At 50.1% G+C, this 19,266-nt stretch overlaps 2 protein-coding genes across 3 annotated transcripts; one reads left to right on the top strand and one right to left on the bottom strand.

Moving 5' to 3' along the window:
* Window positions 1-299: 299 nt before the first annotated feature.
* LOC309524806 (uncharacterized protein) lies at window positions 300-8,449 on the top strand. Of its 2 annotated transcripts, XM_082209873.1 has the most exons (4): window positions 300-510; window positions 2,124-3,047; window positions 3,499-3,628; window positions 4,568-8,449. In XM_082209873.1, the coding sequence occupies exons 2-4, from the start codon at window positions 2,274-2,276 to the stop codon at window positions 5,461-5,463; spliced, it is 1,800 nt and encodes a 599-aa protein (XP_082065999.1). In that variant the 5' UTR covers window positions 300-510; window positions 2,124-2,273; the 3' UTR covers window positions 5,464-8,449. The 2 variants fall into 2 exon arrangements, with proteins under 2 accessions (XP_082065999.1, XP_082066000.1); XM_082209874.1 differs by lacking the exon at window positions 300-510 and having other exon boundaries at window positions 1,882-3,047.
* A 502-nt stretch (window positions 8,450-8,951) lies between these two features.
* On the bottom strand, window positions 8,952-15,077 carry LSM2 (LSM2 homolog, U6 small nuclear RNA and mRNA degradation associated). Its single transcript, XM_082210907.1, has 5 exons — window positions 14,946-15,077; window positions 13,070-13,137; window positions 12,701-12,731; window positions 11,195-11,254; window positions 8,952-10,185 (listed from the first exon to the last, which is right to left on the bottom strand). The coding sequence occupies exons 1-5, from the start codon at window positions 14,946-14,948 to the stop codon at window positions 10,060-10,062; spliced, it is 288 nt and encodes a 95-aa protein (XP_082067033.1). The 5' UTR covers window positions 14,949-15,077; the 3' UTR covers window positions 8,952-10,059.
* Between the last annotated feature and the right edge of the window lie 4,189 nt (window positions 15,078-19,266).

The following is a 19,266-nucleotide window of genomic DNA, read 5'->3' as shown; positions in this document are numbered from 1 at the left end:
GTTTGCTTAAGCGGTGCATAAATGTTCTGAAGCAAATAAATAAATAGACGTCCTGTATTGCAACCGACTTGCATCATACATGTTCTTACACAGGCAGTTCCGTGGCCAACCCTCGGTGGAAAAGGACCCTAAAGCCAGACTTCCGCCTCCCAATTCTTATAGAGCAACACGTTGCTCACACCAGCCCGGTGGAAGGCGCAGTGTAGAGAGACACATAGCGCGCACTTCCGGTAGGGCAGCTTTTACCTGTTAACGAGGATACGTAGTGGGAAACAGGACCGGAAGTACCTATTAAGGACAGCTGGTGATGCCACGGCTGAGAAAGGGAGCCGTGAACGTAGAACTAGAAAAATCAGAGCAGTACACGCGGGTAGGCAGTTAGGCTGCCTTAGGTTAGAGGCTGCAGTTTTTCCAAGTCGAGCGGTGGAGCGCCCCCTCCTGGCGGGAGGGCCGCTAGTGCCGCTCGGATGCCCCGGGAACGCGGGCGGCAAGGCAGCCGTCGGCTGAGAAGTACGTCGCCTCCGCTTTTCCCCTTGTTTCCAGCTGCCCCCCCTCGCAGCTTGGTGCCCCTTTTTGCAATGCCCCGGGAATGGCGACCCTGCAGCGCCCGCCCCACCTCTCCCAAGGATGCTGCTGGTTCCCGCCAGCCCCGGCTAAGGATGCAAGTTGGCGTCTAGCAAACACCTGGAGGGAGACCACGGACCCGCCATCCTCCCCGCCTTGCCGGGTGGTCCTTCCTGAGGGTCGGGCGGACAAAAGCCCTCGTCCTCAAGGAGCCCCGGTGGCGCAGCAGGAGGAGGTGGCATCTGAAAAGTCACTTGCTGGCCCGCACGCCGGCCGTGGGAAAATTTTCCGCCACCGTGGGAAAATGGGCTTTGAATTTCCCACGCGCACTGGATGATGGATCTTCATAGCTTGGGGTGGTTTTTTTTTTGGGGGGGGGATCTGGCGGGTTAAATCGAGACGGGCAGAAAACCGGATCTGGGGTAGCGCAAGATGAGCAGAAAGCAGGGAAGCCTTTGGCCTTTCAGGTGGTGTTGGGAGCCCATGTCCTTGGTCAAACGTCCTGGTTCTAGACTATAGCAAGGCTTTGGGACTGGAGACAGGGGCGGCCTGAGAAAGGTTCACACACACGCACACACCCGTAGGGTAAGACCTGTAGTCTTGCTCAATGCAATGAATGGCCTTATCACTTCTAGTGTGACCATCTCCACTCCTGAGTTTCTCAAACTTGGGTCTCCAATTTTTGGACTACAACTCCCATTACCCCTGACCCCAACCACTGGTCCTGCTAGCTAGGGATGTTGTAGTCCAACAGCAGCTGGGGACCCAAGTTTGGGAAACAATGTCCAAAGCCTTGACCCTGGGACTGGGAATCATCCCTGCAACTCCAATGCTTGGTGTGACATAAGCAATGAAACTTGTGTGTCTTCCCTGAAAGGGCAGAGTTGGGTTGACTGCAAATTCCAGTGGCCTACCAAGGCTCCTCAACATGTGTGGACCCTGGCCAAAAAACAAGGCGCTAGTTCTGGTTTTTGTTTTGCTGGGCACACCTCTTTTGCTGAATTTATACTGTTCCATTTTGAACTGTTTTATTACTGCATTAATTTTATCTGTTTTCATAATTGTATATACATAGTCTGTTGCTCTAAGGGACATGGGTGGCGCTGTGGGTAAAACCTCAGCGCCTAGGGCTTGCCGATTGCATGGTCGGCGGTTCAAATCCCCGTGGCGGGGTGAGGTCCCATCTTCGGTCCCAGCTCCTGCCCACCTAGCAGTTCCAAAGCACCCCTAAGTGCAAGTAGATAAATAGGTACTGCTTTATAGCAGGAAGGTAAACGACGTTTCCGTGTGCTGCGCTGGTGCTGACTCGCCAGAGCAGCTTCGTCACGCTGGCCACGTGATCCAGAAGTGTCTCCAGACAGCGCTGGCCCCCGGCCTCTTAAGTGAGATGGGCGCACAACCCTAGAGTCGGACACGACTGGCCCGTACGGGCAGGGGTACCTTTACCTTTTTAGTCTGTTGCTCTAGCCCACTCATGGGGACTTGTGGTGAAGCATGGGCAATAAGTTTCATAAATATATGTAATCTAATTTTAGGCAATTGTCTCATCTTTCCCTCAGGGAACAGCCCCTCTCCTCAGCCTAGGAATATCGCATTCCACCTGTGACGATCAATAAGAGTGAGAAATCCACCCATCGCCTCATCAAGCCTGTGCATCTTAACTAGGAGTGCCAGTTAAGTTCCCCACCTCCACCCTTTGGAAGGACAAAATGGCTGCTGAAAAGGGAGATGTGTCAAGGCTGCCTCTGCCGCTCCAAGCAACGATTGAGCAAGGATTGAAAATGGAGGAACCGGAGCTTGCAGACCCTGGGCCAAGGAATGGTGCGGAAAACAGCCCTTGTGCCGTCCGTGTGGGGAGTTGTGGGGATTTCAAGGAAATAACCATTTTGGATGAGATGAAGCAGGAACCTCCTAAGCAGCTGCAGGAGCGCTGGGAGGCTCAGCTACAGGAATTTATTGAAAGGGTTGAGTTGCCCTGTTCAGAATGGAGGCACCCACAATTGCCGGGGGCCGCACCAGCCGATACGAAGACTTTTCTGTCCACCTCTGAAGGAGCAGCCCATGCCATTGAGGAGCCTGGAGCTGCGGGGCGGTTATCCCAGTTCCTGCCAGGCCTTGGCAAAGACGCCAAACAGTCAGACAAAGCCGAGGCAAATGGCATGAGGGTGAAAGAGGAAGACTTGGAGGAGGAGGACTCCGCCATCTTGGACGCAGAGGCGAAGCGACGACGCTTCAGGCGGTTCGACTATCTGGAGGCTGATGGCCCCCGAGAGGCTTGCGGGCAGCTCTGGCAGCTTTGCCGCCAGTGGCTGGAGCCAGAAAGGCACACGAAGGAGCAGATCCTGGAGCTGGTGATTCTGGAGCAGTTTCTGTCTATCCTGCCCCAAGAACTCCAGAAATGGGTGAGGGGTGTTGCACCACAAACCTGTTCCCAGGCCGTGTCCCGGGCAGAGGATTTCCTGAGGCGGCAGCAGGATGTTCAGGTGAGAGAGCCAGATGCTGGTTATTGAGAAACAAATAATAATAATAATAATAATAATAATAATAATAATAATTTATTATTTATACCCCGCCCATCTGGCTGGGCCTCCCCAGCTACTCTGGGCAGCTTCCAACAGAACATTAAAATACAATAACCTATTAAACATTAAAAGCTACCCTAAACACGGCTGCCTTGAGATGTCTTCTAAAAGTCTGGTAGTAGTTGTTCTCTTTGACATCTGAAGGGAGGGCGTTCCACAGGGTGGGTGCCACTACTGAGAAGGCCCTCTGCCTGGTTCCCTGTAACTTGGCTTCTCGTAGCGAGGGAACCGCCAGAAGGCCCTCAGAGCTGGACCTCAGTGTCTGGGCTGAATGATGGGGGTGGAAGCAAAATCCCTGCTCAGGTTTAGACTTTACCCCATGCCTTCAGTTGGGTCTCCTTGGCTTTTGCAGGGACCAGGGCCATTCAAGGTGGCAGCCGTACATTGCGCAGAGGCAGAGAGTGACGGTCCATCGGATGCCTGGCAGAAACCACCCTGCAGAGAACTCAGCCAGAAGGTTGATGGTGATGCCAGCTCCCCAGGTGAGGAATTATTGTGACTGGGTCAGCGGATTATCTCGAGTCCTCGAAACGAGCTACAGTGGTGCCTCGCAAGACGAAATTAATCCGTTCCTCGAGTCTCTTCGTCTTGCGGTTTTTTCGTCTTGCGAAGCACGGCTATTAACGGCTTAGCGGCTTAGTAGCTATTAGCGGCTTAAAGAAAAAGGAAACAAACTCGCAAGAACTCGCAAGACATTTCATCTTGCAAAGCAAGCCCATAGGGAAATTCGTCTTGCAGAATGACTCAAAAAACGGAAAACTCTTTCGTCTTGCGAGGCATTCGTCTTGCGAGGCATTCGTCTTGCGAGGTACCACTGTACAGTTTAGGTTGTCGTTCAGTTCTCGGTGTCTCCGATTCCTGCCTGCTCTTCTAAATCCGTGCGGCTTGAGTGAAAGTGGCACGAGCTTCTTCACAAACGTTTTCAATCAAGGCGTTTAAAAAAAATATGGAAACCGCCATTCCGAAAGTGTTTGCGCGAGGTATTTGTACGTCTGATTCCAGGCGGTGAGCAGAAAAACAGGGCATCGAAAGACACACACAGGAAGTTGTGGAAGTGGTGAGGTGGAAGCAAAAAGCGAGGCCTTCTAAAGCAGGATTACATTTGGTCCTTGGGCACAAACTGCCAGGTTCTGAGAGAAGGGGGGGTGGTCTGGAATGCTTTCTAAAGACACTGAGTCTATCAGCTGTCTCTCCCCTGGTGCTGCTTCTTGCTCCTTCTCCTCCTACTCTCCCATTATTTCCCAGCTTTCCCCCTCATCTTCCTCTGAGCTGTGACCTCCCTCAAACCCCTGTTGTAATTCTGAACAGTCTTCTTCTTCTCTGGAAGAGTCAGGCTGGGGAGGACGGTCTCCACCACTCCTCCTCTGCCCAGTCCCTGACAAACAATAACCTTCACGTTACAAACTCTCTCCCAATTCTAGGAGAAGATAGGAAGCGTCACGCAGAGGAGCAAAACCAGACAGAGCACCCTGGGGATAAAGAACCACGTCGCAAGTTGCCAGGAAGAGGCCAAAGAAATGTTTCCTGTGGCCTTGACCAGGAAGCAACATTTGCGCAACAGCAAGAAAGCTGCTCGGACAAGGCAGAGGGCCGTCGCCTTCGTGGCGGACACCCAGAGCATGAAATTTCCCAGCCAGAAGGGAAGCGGTGCGCGTGCTCTTTCTGCGGGAAAAGCTTCAGCCAGAGGTCGACTCTCACCATCCACGAAAGGACCCACACGGGGGAGAAGCCCTTTGAGTGCCCGGCTTGTGGGAAAGGCTTCAGCCACCGCTCAAACCTCATCGCCCACAGAACGGTCCACACGGGAGGCAGGCCGTACGGATGCCCCGACTGCGGGGACGCCTTCCGCCACAGGTCGCACCTCATCGCGCACAGGAGGACCCACACGGGCGAGAGGCCCCACAAGTGTTCCGACTGCGGGAAGAGCTTCGGCCAGAGGTCGACGCTCACGGTGCATGAGCGGACGCACACGGGAGAGAAGCCATACCGGTGCGCCGACTGTGGGAAAAGCTTCAGCCAGAGGTCCATCCTGAACGCGCACGCCAGGACCCACACGGGCGAGAGGCCCTTCAAGTGCTCCGACTGTGGGAAGGGCTTCAAGCAGGTCTCGGCGCTGACGGCGCACGCCCGCAGCCACACCGGGGAGAGGCCGTACCACTGCTCGGACTGCGGGAAAAGCTTCGCGCGCAGCTCGCTGCTCGCCAAGCACAGGAGGACGCACACGGGAGAAAAGCCCTACGCCTGCGCGCACTGTGGGAAATGCTTCCGTCAGCGGTCGCAGCTGGTTAGCCATGAAAGGACCCATGCCAGCGCTTAGAGTACGGAGGGTGCGTGAGCACATTGGGAGAACCCGGAAAAGGAGAGTTGGCCAACGTTTTTGGCAAAAAACCAAGCCTAGAGTACGGGCGGCGGGACTGGGGGGGGACCTTTGGCCCTGCATGTGAGAGGAAGAAGCCAGCAATAAATCACACTGAGCAACTGGGAGTTAACCCTTCATTAGCAAAAACAGGAGTGTTGGGCCTCATGAGCACAACAACTCGTCTCCAGCAGATTTTGCTCCCATGAAGCATTTGCCGAGACTGAAGGTCCCTGTCAGATGTCTGTTGCGGTTGCTCGAGAGCAACCAGGCAGGACTCCAACCTGTCTTTGACAGGCTTTATTTTGGTGCAAACTATTTACAGTGGCGGGGGTGGCGCTGTGGGTTAAACCACAGAGCCTTGGGCTTGCCGATCAGAAGGTTGGCGGTTCGAATCCCCGCGACGGGGTGATCTCCCGTTGCTCGGTCCCTGCTCCTGCCAACCTAGCAGTTCGAAAGCACATCAAAGTGCAAGTAGATAAATAGGCACCGCTCTGGCGGGAGGGTAAACGGCGTTTCCGTGCGCTGCTCTGGTTCGCCAGAAGCAGCTTAGTCATGCTGGCCACATGACCCGGAAGCTGTACGCCGGCTCCCTCGGCCAATAAAGCGAGATGAGCGCTGCAACCCGAGTCGGTCACGACTGGACCTAATGGTCAGGGGTCCCTTTACCTTTACCTTTATTTACAGTGAAGAGTGTCATAAGTTCATGTCTGGCTCAATCGCTAGCAGAATCTGGGAGTGGTCTTTTTTTGTACCTCCCCCAACATAAAAGTTTCGTTACCCCCCCAACCGTCTCCACCCCTCTCTGCGCCTCAGACTACTGCGCAGGATGGGTGATGGCAAGGGCGTGCTTCCCTCCCCTCCGGCTTGCTCAGGAGCGGTGTTAAGGCTCTCACTAGCATCCTCTGGTCCTTGCACTTCTTCCCCACTGCAGGTGGGGCTTTCCTCCTCCCCGGAAGAGGAACTGCTTCGCAAGATTTTCGGAGGCTCCCTGTAACGCAACTGCCCTTCTATTTCTCGCCTCTGAGCCAGTGGCAGTTCCCTGACAGTCCCCGTCTCCCCACAGTTCTCTAGGGTTTCCCCCCAAGCAATCTTGAGACTGCGCCTGCATGAAGCCAACTCCTCTACCCTCTTCATGCCTCTCCTGCTTCTGGGAGACCAGGGCTGAGGGGAGCTTGTCGCACCAGGAGGGGGAGACACCCATGGCTCTTCACCAGCCAGACACATCTCTGCTGCTTGACCTCCCTCCTCTTCTGGTTCAGCTTCAGCCTCCGATTCTGGACTTCTGACATGGACTCCCCCTCCTCCCCCAGTTCACTAAGCCCTGTTACCTCTTCAGCTTTAGACATCTCCTCCTCCCAGTCTTCTCCCTCTGACCACTCACCATTGTCCCACCACCTTTCCCTTGGCTCTGAGCCTTCTTCCCTTGGGGGCTCCCCAGCTGGTGCCCCCCACCGTTCCTGTGACATCATTTGTCAGGGCTGATGGGAGATAGCAGTTGGCAACATTTGGAGGGCCAAAGGTTCCCTACATCTGCCCTATGGTTTTACAAACACCCCCGGAATGCTTTAGTCCAGGCTTCCTCAACCTCGGCCCTCCAGATGTTTTGAGACTACAATTCCCATCATCCCTGACCACTGGTCCTGCTAGCTAGGGATCATGGGAGTTGTAGGCCAAAAAACATCTGAAGGGCCAAGGTTGAGGAAGCCTGCTCGTTTCTCTCCAATACAGACACCCAGAGCCCTGTGTATCTTTCTCCTCTGACGAGCCTCGGAGGATACAGGAGTGTAGCCTTGGCTGTGTGCCTTGTTCAAAGTAGCAGGCCTCCCTGCTGTTGACCACAAGCCTTCTGAGATGGTCAATAAGGCCACTGAGGAGGAGATCCATCCTTTTAAGTCATCAGACTGCCAGCGGGAAGCAAAAGTTGATAAATCGGCAAATCTCCAAGCTGGTTTTTATGTTCCTTATTACATGCAGAGTATCAGCAGGGCGTGTGTTGGTATGTTGCCCAACTTTTTTTTTTCAGCCTTTAAGAACTCCACAAAATAAGCTAACAAGGAATTGTTGGGAAGGTCACAGCACAAGGCCACTGAGTGCAGTATCCAGTTTCTAAAACTGACCCAAGTTTGCAAAGCAGGATGTGGCGATGATGAACAGGAAGGGATTGTTGTTCTTTTGCAAAGGGTTGCAGTTCAGCGGCAGAATATCTGCTACGCATGAAGAAGTTTCAATTCCCAGCTACTCCGGTTAGTGGTAGGAGAGACCTGGAATTCTGGAAAGTTGCTGCTAAGTTAGGAAAAACTACCAATGATTTGCTAGTTATTTGACTCTGCATAAGGCAGGTTCCTAAGAGATGGTTTTCCCTAGAGCTGGATTCCGTGCACAGTAGAATCTTCCATTCTTGGAAGTCCTGGCTGTGTCTTCTTCTGCATATGTATTCCAGAAACCAAACAAAGCAACACACAGGATATATGGTGTCACTTGGACTACTGCAATGCACTCTACGTGGGGCTACCTTTGAAGGTGACCCGGAAACTACAACTAATCCAGAATGTGGCAGCTGGACTGGTGACTGGGAGTGGCTGCCAAGACCACATAACACCGGTCTTGAAAGACCTACACTGGCTCCCAGTACATTTCCAAGCACAATTCAAAGTGTTGGTGTTGACCTTTAAAGCCCTAAATGGCCTCGGTCCTGTATACCTGAAGGAGCGTCTCCACCCCCATCGTTCTGCCCGGACACTGAGAACCAGCGCCGAGGGCCTTCTGGTGGTTCCCTCACTGCAAGAAGCCAAGTTACAGGGAACCAGGCAGAGGGCCTTCTCGGTAGTGGCACCCGCCCTGTGGAACGCCCTCCCACCAGATGTCAAACAGAACAACAACTACCAGACTTTTAGAAGACATCTGAAGGCAGCCCTGTTTTGGGAAGCTTCTAATGTTTGATGCATTACTGTATTTTAATATTTTGTTGAAAGCCGCCCAGAGTGGCTGTGGAAGCCCAGCCAGATGGGCAGGGTATAAATTATTATTATTATTATTATTTTATTGAATGCTGACAAACAGGTGTTCGGTCTTCCTTCTCACACAGTTGCTTTACGTCAAGGGATAGGAGGGTTGTGCAGCGGCAGTCGGGTTACATAAACACAGGAAACACATTAGGATATAAATGTGTGTTATTTCCCTGGCTTTCACTGGTAGAAAGAACTTGCATACTTGCAAAACGCATGATGAATTTATTGGTGTGATTATGTGAAAGCGAGGTTCTAGCCATCATTGCACGAAGACGGATTTGGAAAAAGGAAGGGGCAGAGCAGTCCTAAAAGCCAATAATCCAGAGAACAGCTGCAGGGCATGGAAAATTAAGTGCATGGCCTTATTGTGTGTCATGCACACAGAACCATGGTTGTGGTATATTCCCAAAGTCCTAGACTGAGCCCATAACAACCACAATCTTTCAAATGCAACCTTTTTATTCTTCCGCAACTTTACATACAATTTCTTTTTCAATTTGCCCTCTTAAAAAAAACACCAAAATACATGAGGAAAACAAAATACAAGAAAATACAAACATGGGCAGGTCCCGTATTTGCGGGCCAAACACAAAAGTTGCTATAAAGCAGGGTTTCCCAAACTTGGGTCCCCAGCAGTTTTTGGACTACAGTTCCCATCATCCCTCCCCACTAGTTCTGCTGGCTAGGGATGATGGGAGTTGTAGTCCAAAAACAGCTGGAGACCCAAGTTTGCTTAGAGAAAGTTGGCTGGCCCTGGGGCACCCCCCGCTGGCCAAAAGGACCATTGCCACAGAATCTGAACCACCCCCAGTACTGATAATTGGAATTTATAGATCGCAGAACTCAAGTCTGCACCACCTAGAATACCCCCAGGATTGTGGCCTCTACCGGCAACACAGGTAGGAGAACAAATGAAGGAAGGACAAAAACAATGGGTGGGGAGGAAACCCGGAAAGGACATATGGTGGGATATTAGCCCCCCTGTGAAGAAGTAACGTTTCCCACTACTGAACAATGCCACAGATGAAAAGCTTTTGCAGGGGCTGTGAAATTGAACTACTGGCTCAAAATAATTACTTTTTTTAAAAAAAGTCGCTGCCATTCCCATGGAAGGGGGTTCCGCGTCCCAACCAGGAACGGAACAGGAGTGTGCAGACAACCTCCTTGAACTTAAAGCAAAAGAGAAACCAGATTTGTTGCTTCTTGCAGGGTTTCGATGCGCTTGGAGCAGACCCACCAAAATCGTCGGGATTTCAGGGAGCCGCGACTAAATTCCTATTGATTCCCATGGGCCTTCGTAAGTCTGGATCCAGCCCATAGGAGGCAGGCACCAACTCTAGCCTGGGGCACGCATTCTGCCTCCCAACGGGTGCAGGACTGGGGTGGGTGGGTGGGTGCACACAGAATATTGGTGGCGGCTTCCATGGCACGGGGGGCAGGTATGGAAGCTGGGTCTAGCTTCCCCACATCTCCATTCAACTCTTTCCCAGGAAAACCACGCAGTGCAGAAAGGGGGAGGGGGGGGGAATGAAAGCAGGAGGCGCCCTCACTGCTTCTGCTGCAGAGCTTCCTTGCGGGCAGCATCCTGCAACAGCTGTGTGTCGACCTCGTCGGCTGGAAGCTGGACGTAGCGGACGACGGAGCCACGAATGAAGCAGTTCTTGACGGACAACTGGAGAGGAAGAATAGTGTTACAGGGTGCAGAGATCACAAGCGTCCGGACTGGACTAGGGGGACGAAACAGTTCAAATCCTCCACTGCGTGACCTTGTGGCCAAACAGCTCCCACCGATCTACCCCACAAAGTTGTTTTTGAGGTGGGGGGAGGTGACAGAGCATGAGATGGGGGGTGGGTGGGAAATTAACTCCCTCCCCAATTAATTTTCAAAAACGTCATTAACTCCTGTTTCTAGGAGGCTAAAATGAGCCTGGGGTAGAACATCATCTATTACCGGCTTCAGGTGTCTTTTTGCCCAGGCTTTCTCTGAGCCTAAGACCTCGCTATTTCTGAATCCCTGATTTTATTTGTTTTAATAATTATTATTTTCATTTGGTTGTAATTTCTGGATAACACCTTGAGATTTTTTAAAAATGCCAAGTGGTTTTGAATGGCTCTAAAACAGGGGTCAGCAAACTTTTTCAGCAGGGGGCCGGTCCACTGTCCCTCAGACCTTGGGGGGGGGTCGGATTATATTTTTTTGGGGGGTGAAATGAACGAATTCCTATGCCTCACAAATAACCCAGAGATGCATTTTAAATAAAAGCACACATTTTACTCATGTAAAAACACCAGACAGGTCCCACAAATAACCCAGAGATGCAATTTAAATAAAAGGACACATTCTACTCATATAAAAACACACTGATTCCTGGACCATTTGCGGGCCAGATTTAGAAGGCGATTGGGCCGCATCCAGCCCCCGGGCCTTAGGTTGCCTACCCCTGCTCTAAAACAACAAATAATCAGGGTAAGCCTGGGGAAAGTCGGAGTAGATCTTGCGGGTTTTATAAAGGTCCCTCAGATCTCCCCCAACCACCACCAAGAAAAATTCCTGCACCAGTTATGGGGCTCTACAGGTTAAAAGCCAGCAAGAGAGATACCAATTTCTACCTCGGCATTTATCTACACTTCTCACGCCTGCCATCCCAAATCCCCCCTTTTGCCCTACGCCCATCACTCACCATGTGAGGGTATTTCTCTGGATCGGTCACACTGATGTCTGTGAGCTTGATATTCAGATACTGCAAAGCCAGAGAAGAGAGAGGGTGGGGCGGAACTAAGCAAGCAAGGTTCAAAAGTAATACAACATTCTGCCTAGCGGCCTGTTCATTACCCCTTTGCTGTTTATCCACCTTAATCAACACCTCTGGTCAGCTTTCACTGAACACAGAGCCCTGTTGGCAGCATCTGTTTCAGCATCCCGTCGTCACGGTGACCAACCAGACACCAACGAGAAACCCTCAAGCAGAATCTGAACCCAATAGCCCATTTGCTTTTCCACGCAACTGCTATTCAGAGGGGCGCTGTCTCCCACGGTGGACGCAGAATACGGCCGGGAAAGGTAGCAGCCATTAACAATTATATTTCCCCATGAATTTTCCTCATCTTTTGAGTTGGTGGCCATCGCTGCTCTTTGTGGAGTGAATTCAAGCATACGCTCTGTGGTGGTTTTTTCTTTGCCCGTCCAGAGTCTTTCAACACGTTCTGCTTCGCTGGGTGGCCCCATTAGTATTATGAGGGAGGAGGAAGGAAAACTTCTCCCTGTCCAATTTCTTCGTGGCAGGCATCATTTTACACATCTCTGTCACACCCCACAATTAAAATAAATAAAACCTTGTAAATGCACTACTAAAGAGACGTTCTGCTTTCTGCAAGTCTGCTTGCACATATCGTACAGTCAAACAGGAAGCCCTTTTGAGAACCAAAATGCACATATTTTTCATAAAACCTAGAACGTAACATAAGCAAAACCTGGTAGATCAGACCAGTGGCCCAGTTAGTCCAGCATCCTGTTGTCACAGCGGCTGAACAGATGTTTGTGGGAAGCCCAAAAGCAGGGCATGAGAGCGACAACACTCTTGCCCACCTGCAATTCTGTCTCTTAAGACAGAACCTAGTCATCATGGCTAGTAGCCACAAGTAGCCTCCTCTCGTGAATCTGCCAGACCCCCCTTTAAAGCCTTCCAAGTTGCTGGACATCACTGCCTCCTGTGCGAGCAAGTTCCATAGTTTTAACTATAAGCTGCGCCTACGCAATCCACAAAGAATTGGGGTAGGATATAATCTGTAAACAAGGGACGTGGGTGGCGCTGTGGGTTAAACCACAGAGCCTAGGACTCGCCGATCAGAAGGTTGGCGGTTCAAATCCCCACAACGGGGTGAGCTCCCGTTGCTCGGTCCCTACTCCTGCCAACCTAGCAGTTCGAAAGCACGTCAAAGTGCAAGTAGATAAATAGGTACCTCTTTGGCGGGAACGTAAACGGCGTTTCCATGCGCTGCTCTGGTTTGCCAGAAGCAGCTTAGTCATGCTGGCCACATGACCCGGAAACTGTACGCCGGCTCCCTCGGCCAATAAAGAGAGATGAGCGCCGCAACCCTAGAGGTGGTCACGACTGGACCTAATGGTCAGGGGTCTCTTTACCTTTATAATCTGTAAGGAAGAAATAGGCTTTAGGTGTAATTCATACCTGATCCACGGAGTGCAAGGTCCCACATATACTGTAAAAAAGCAGAAAAGGCACAATAAAAAGCCAGCCAGGACACACGGGATATTTGGGGAGGGAGGGAGGGAGGGGTGCAAAGGCTGAGAAATAATTTTTCTTTTTACATCTGAAGGCAGCCCTGTTTAGGGAAGTTTTTTAATATTTGAAGTTTTATTTTGTTTTTAATGTTCTGTTGAAAGCCGACCAGAGTGGCTGGGGAAACCCAGCCAGATGGGCAGGGTAGAAATAATAAATTTTATTTTATTTAATTTTTTTAGAAAAGGGTTAGGATCCGGGACCAAGGCTCCTGGATTTTCCCCAAGGAGAGCAAGATGTGTTTGTACCCAGTTGTACCTCAAATCATTCTTCAGTTCAACCACCACGTCCTTCCCTACCAGGGACTTGAAGAATGAGTAGAAAAGCTGCGATGAAGGAAGAACAAATGTTAAGAGATCACCCAGAGCAGGGGTCAGCAAACTTTTTCAGCAGAGGGCCGGTCCACTGTCCCTCAGACCTTGGGGGGGGGAGCGGACTATTGGGGGGGGGAGGGAAATGGACGAATTCCTACGCCCCACAAATAACCCAGAGATGCACTTTAAATAAAAGCACACATTCTACTCATGTAAAAACATGCTGATTCCCGGACCATCCACAGGCCGGCTTGAGAAGGCGATTGGGCCGCATCCGGTCCCTGGGCCTTAGGTTGCCAACCCCTGACCCAGAGACTCCCTTGCACTTAAACACAAGACGGCCTCGCACAACTTTTATTCCACTGCTCAGCAGGAAGCAGTGTGCGCCAAACACATCACGTATATACACATCAGCTTCCAACAAACGGTGGGAGCGCCCAATGTTTTGGACTACAACTCTCATCGTGCCCCTGTCAGTGTAGAGGCCCAGAAAGGAATAGGACCCAGAGTCTGAAAAGAGGTTTCTAGCCCCAGTGGCAACAAGTGCTCAACTACAGGTAACTGAAATACCCATCATTCTTTTTCCTCTGCCCATTCACGACTCAGTTTCCCCTTTGCTCCACTGGTTCCTTGCCTCTAATTTACGCTAAAAGCCCTTCAGGGTAGGAAACAGTGCTCTTTGCCAAGTCGTCATACACTAATACGGTGTTACACAGAACAACAATAATGGTGCAATTATCACCACCATTATTAAATATATTACCCGCCCTACACCAGCAGGCCCCAGGGTGGGTTACCAACACTTTTCAAATTAGCAAAAATTAAAATGGATTACAGTACAGTGAGATTAATTGGAAGTCAGTTTTAAATTTCTTTTCTATAAATTTTAAAATTGTGTTCAATACCAGGAGTATATATGATAATTATATTAATCTTCTTATATCTTATAGTGTGGTGGTTTGTTTGATTTTTCTGTTATTTGTTTGTTTGATTGTATGTTTGTTTACTTGTATGTACGTCTGTTTTTTATAAATGTACAATGGTACCTCGGGTTAAGTACTTAATTCGTTCCGGAGGTCCGTTTTTAACCTGAAACTGTTCTTAACCTGAAGCACCACTTTAGCTAATGGGGCCTCCCGCTGCTGCGCGATTTCTGTTCTCATCCTGAAGCAAAGTTCTTAACCCGAGGTACTATTTCTGGGTAAGCGGAGTCTGTAACCTGAGGTACCACTGTATTCATTTTAAATGAATAAAGATATATTTAAAAAATAAAATAAAACGGATTACAGTCATAGAAATAGGGTGGACCCTGGCAACACATTATCTCTGATGTCTAAGGCCAGTGCAAGGAAGTGCTTAAAGAGATTCAGCTGAGGTTGTGCATGAGGCTCTTAACTCATAAGGGTTGTGGGTTCAAGACCGACGTCGGGCTAAAGATTTCTGCATTACAGGGGGTTGCACTAGTAAATAACCCTCGTGGTCGCTTCCAACTCTACTATGAAAAGGAGAACATAAAAAGCATTGATCCTAATGATGATGGCGACGCTGTTAGTATTTAATGTGCATTTTTAAACTACCCTGCTGCCTGCATTCATCGCCTGAACACAGGCTGCTCTGCTCTTGAGTCCAGAAATTAAAAGCAGGAAAAGTTCGCCGACTCCCCCCGACCCCGACTTGCAAGCGCCTTCCCTGACTGCAGACTAATAATAATAATAATAGCCCCCCACACCATTGCCTCCTGCACCCTGCTTTTAGGGGTGCGGGGAGAAAAAGCAATGGCAGCTGCGTCACAGAACCAGCCCGTGACGTCACAAACTCACCATCGCCGCCGCTCGCCAGACGCAGCAGCAGCAAAGAACCCGCGTGGACCAAACCTCAGAACCCAGAAAGAACTTCCCGGGCTGCGCATGCGTCGTGTGGGCGCTCACGGAACGGGGAAGGGGGCGGGACAACCAGACGCGCTCGGAAAGCGCGGAGGAAGGAAGGTTTTTATTTAAAGGGGCCGCTGCCTAATTATGCCTCGCCCCGCGCCTTAAAGGAGAAGGAGGCTTGCTGCTCAATTGCCCTTTGCGGGTTCTATGAATGTATAGAAAACTCGTTTTAAACTCTTCAGATTTCCCCTCTAAAAGTGGCCTTAAACACCTGGCTATCCTGGCTGCTGACAGAAGCGAATGCATTTCTAGCCATTAAAGCAGAAACTCTTTGTAACGTGTGCACCGGCTGACGCGGGTGTCCGCAGACCTGATTCTCCAGTGCAGTGGCTAGACTAGGACCTGGGTTCGAGTTCCCACTGGGCTATGAAGCTCACACCGGGTGCTGTTCGGCCACTCAGTCACTGCCTTTAGCCTACCTCACAAGGTTGTTGGGGGGGCGTGAAGCTGCAGGGGGCAGGGCCGGTTAATGTGCACTTTACATCCCATTCGCACATGGAGCTGTGACATTTGGAATTTGGGGTTACACGATCCAAGCTCTCCTGCTACCAGCAATATCTAGATCCATAGCTGTCAACCTTCCCTTTTTTGTGGGAAATTCCCTTATTCCAGCACCGTTTCCCGCTGCTATCCCAGATTGTTAGATATCCCATAGACTGTCCCTGGGACAGGTGAGGCTGCTGATCCCTTATTTTCAAATCTGAAAGTTGACAGCTATGTCTAGATCATGGGTAGGCTGTTAGAATTCCTGCTCCGTGATTGCAGTCATGGGATTTTTGTCTTTCACATGACATATGTTTTGACTCCACAGAGTGGGAAGTGACAGAGAGAGGTTGATTGTGTTACTGTGTTCCATGAAGGGGACTATTGTCCTTTGTCCTTTTTCTCTTTGCTAGAGAGAGAGAGAGCCATGTTGCAGTGCTCCATGTGTGTTTATACGTAAATTAAGTAGATTAGCCAAAATGCTGAGTTGCGGAGGTCTGTCACGCGCATGATGCGCAAATTCTGCGGATCCCTAAGTGTGCCGGTGTTGGTTGGCATCGGTTGCTGTGATTTTTGGACTGAAGAAAGCTTATGAAGCTCCCGAACGATCGAGTGTAGGCTGAACTCCTGACAGCTAAGGCCCGGGGGCTGGATCTGGCCCAATTGCCTTCTAAATCCAGCCCGCGGACAGTCTGGGAATCAGCGTGTTTTTACATGAGTAGAATGTGTCCTTTTATTTAAAATGCACCTCTGGGTTATTTGTGGGGCATAGGAATTCGTTCACCCCCCAAAAAAAATATAGTCTGGCCCCCCCCCCACAAGGTCTGCGGGACAGTGGACTGGCCCCCTGCTGAAAAAGTTTGCAGACCCCTGATCTAGATCCAGATCAGCAATGACAACCCAAAAGAAGATCACAGTGGTGTTTGGGGCCACAAGGAAATATCAAAGCAAATTCCTCTTATTTATTCAACAGGTGTCTCGCTGAATTCAGTGACAATTCCTCATGAGGAAGGCGGACTCAGAGGTTCACCATACCCAAACTGTGCCCCCGTTGCAGATCTTTGCTTTAGTTCATTTGCTCTTCAGTCTCATAAATGCCAACTAGTGCAAGACCAGGTGGCAAGATCCACAGGGACAGCAGATCTGGCCTCAAATGAATTTATTGCTGCGGCCGCTGCCACAATGGTAGTGAAATATACTCAGAGTCGCAAAGTGATTTCATGCTCTTTATTCAGCTCATAGTGGTGAGGAGGAATGAATGAATGTCCCCTCACACTATCTGCTTTATATACATTATTTACACAATGGGCTGCGCATGATTGGCTAATTCCGGAATTCTACTGTAAGCCAATCAGGTTGTGGATTCACTTCTATCTGGAGCAGGATTGGGTGGTTCCTGCCAACCAATCATACTGCTGTATTGTTCTAGGACCAATCAGACTGCTGCATTCTGAATCCTATTGTTCTAGGACCAATCAGACTGCTGCAGTTTGGATCCTATTCAACTCAGTACATAATAGGTAGCAATAGCCAATGCATGCTTCTTGGAGACCAGATTTGCTGCCACCTCGACAGTCCCCCCCCCAAAAAAATGCTGCCTCTGCAGTGGCCTCTTGGTGAATAGGAGGCACCGCTGGTCTCCTACCATCCCTAGGGTGGGCTTGGTCCTCTGAGGTGTCCTAGGCTTGCAACTGCCCAGCATGTCTCAATATTTTTTGGTTTGCTTTAGGTGCCAAAATATCTTGTGCAGGCCCTATGCAAGGCACGCCACAGGAACTTACTGGGTTAGTATGAAAAATTATAATATACACCAGTGTGCCAATCCTGCAAAATTTGCAAGGGAAATTCTCCTCAAGAATTGTGTGTCTGTGTGTTTGTAAATGCTCACCTTCCCTTCTCTTGCCTTTATAGGTGGTCATTGAGGGATTTGCGCTCCCAGGTATTGCACCAAAGCACAATCTGACTCTTGGTTTCCCCTTTCTCCTACTATTGCGGGGGGGGGGGGAGTTAAATCTGCTACAGATAGAATGATACACATACAAAGGATCTGGACTAGAGACCCTTGTAACAGGGTTGCCATACGTCCAGAATTTCCTGGACATACGCGGAATATTGTAGTCGGAAGCAGTGTCCGGGTGGGAATTGGCAAAATGTCCGGGAAAATCCAGAAGTATGGCAAGCCATGTCGGCAGTGTAATTTTTGCAGATTTTTCTTTTAAAATAATAGCTCCAAAACAGTATTTCGCTTTTTGAAATATGGCAACCCTATCAATGTAATAAGCTTTGCCTCACTTTGCTTAATGGTAGGGCTGGTCCTGGGCCCAATGCATTTTGCTGCCTGAGGCGGACAAGACGATGCCATCTATTCTAAGGTTACCAGATGTCCCCATTTCCCCAGATTTACATATCAGTCCCATACGGAAAAGTGTCCCCGGATTCATTGGAAAAAATCTGGTAACCTTAATCTGTTCCTCATACAGAAGCCCATCAGGTTGGCATTTGAATCTTACAGCAACACAGGTGACAGGTTATCATCGACCACATCACCTGAGGGCAGCAGGCTAACTGAGGGAGCACAGGGCTGGCAGTATTATAGCACAGACTTCTCCTGGCTGCAACTTCATGCCTTTCCACAACAGCCTCGCCTCGCTTCGCCTGATGGTAAAAGCAGCACTGATCATCAATGCTGTGGCAGAGCTTCCTGGATCAGACCCAGAAAGAGGGCCTTAAATTGCTCTTTTTTTTTTTTTGTCCCCTGTTTAAAGTACGTAATCGCAGCAAACATGTACAAACTCATTGCTTCCACCCAGGGGCAGCAGACCTTCAAGCCCTTGCATTGCTTTCCCAAAGTACAGTAAAATATATTGGGGGAATCCTCCAGTTCCGTAAGTTGACACTTGCAGCTTGATCCACTTGCAATTCCTTTGCCAGTTCAATCAGATGAGAGGCTACATGTGACAAGCTGCAAGACAGGGCACACATATGTTCCGGTTGCTATGGAGACGCTGCCTAAAATGGCTTCCCTGTGGCAAGATCCTCCCTCTCCCAGCAGAAAACAAAACATAGCACCCAATAAAGCAGTCATATTTGTGAGCCCCACATTCCTGGCAACAGCTGGGGAGGAGGCAGAGAGAGACTGATTGCCATGATGGCCCCAATCCACTTAGGGAGTACTTCTAAACTACAGCCAAGGCGTGTAGCGGCTCATCACCACCACAGAGAGTTCATAAGAACATAACAGCCCTGCTGGGTCACACCAAAGGCCTATACAGTGGTGCCCCGCAAGACGAATGCCTCGCAAGACGGAAAACTCGCTAGACGAAAGAGTTTTCCGTTTTGGAGGTGCTTCGCAAAACGAATCTCCTATGGGCTTGCTTCGCAAGACGAAAATGTCTTGCGAGTTCCTGCGGGGTTTTTTTCCTTCCCCCCCCTTTTTCTAAGCCGCTAAGCCGCTTATCAGCTGATCCAATAAGCCGCTAAAAGCCGCTAATAGCGCTAATAGCGCTAATCCTCTAATCCGTCAATGGGCTTGCTTTGCAAGACGAAAAAACCTCTAGACGAAGAGAATCACAGAACGGATTCTTTTCGTCTTGCGAGGCACCACTGTACTGTCCATGGCACATACCCATCAACTGTCTGAGAGCAAGATTACAGCCAAACACACATATTGAGCGAGATTGTGGCACCCCGAAACATATTTTAGGGGGCCAAGCTCTTGCATAGGTCA

Source organism: Podarcis vaucheri (assembly GCF_965113315.1).
Source record: "Podarcis vaucheri genome assembly, chromosome: 2".
NCBI lineage: Eukaryota > Metazoa > Chordata > Lepidosauria > Squamata > Lacertidae > Podarcis > Podarcis vaucheri.
Note: the sequence above shows the minus strand (reverse complement) of the source record. Positions and strands in the feature narration are given on the sequence as shown.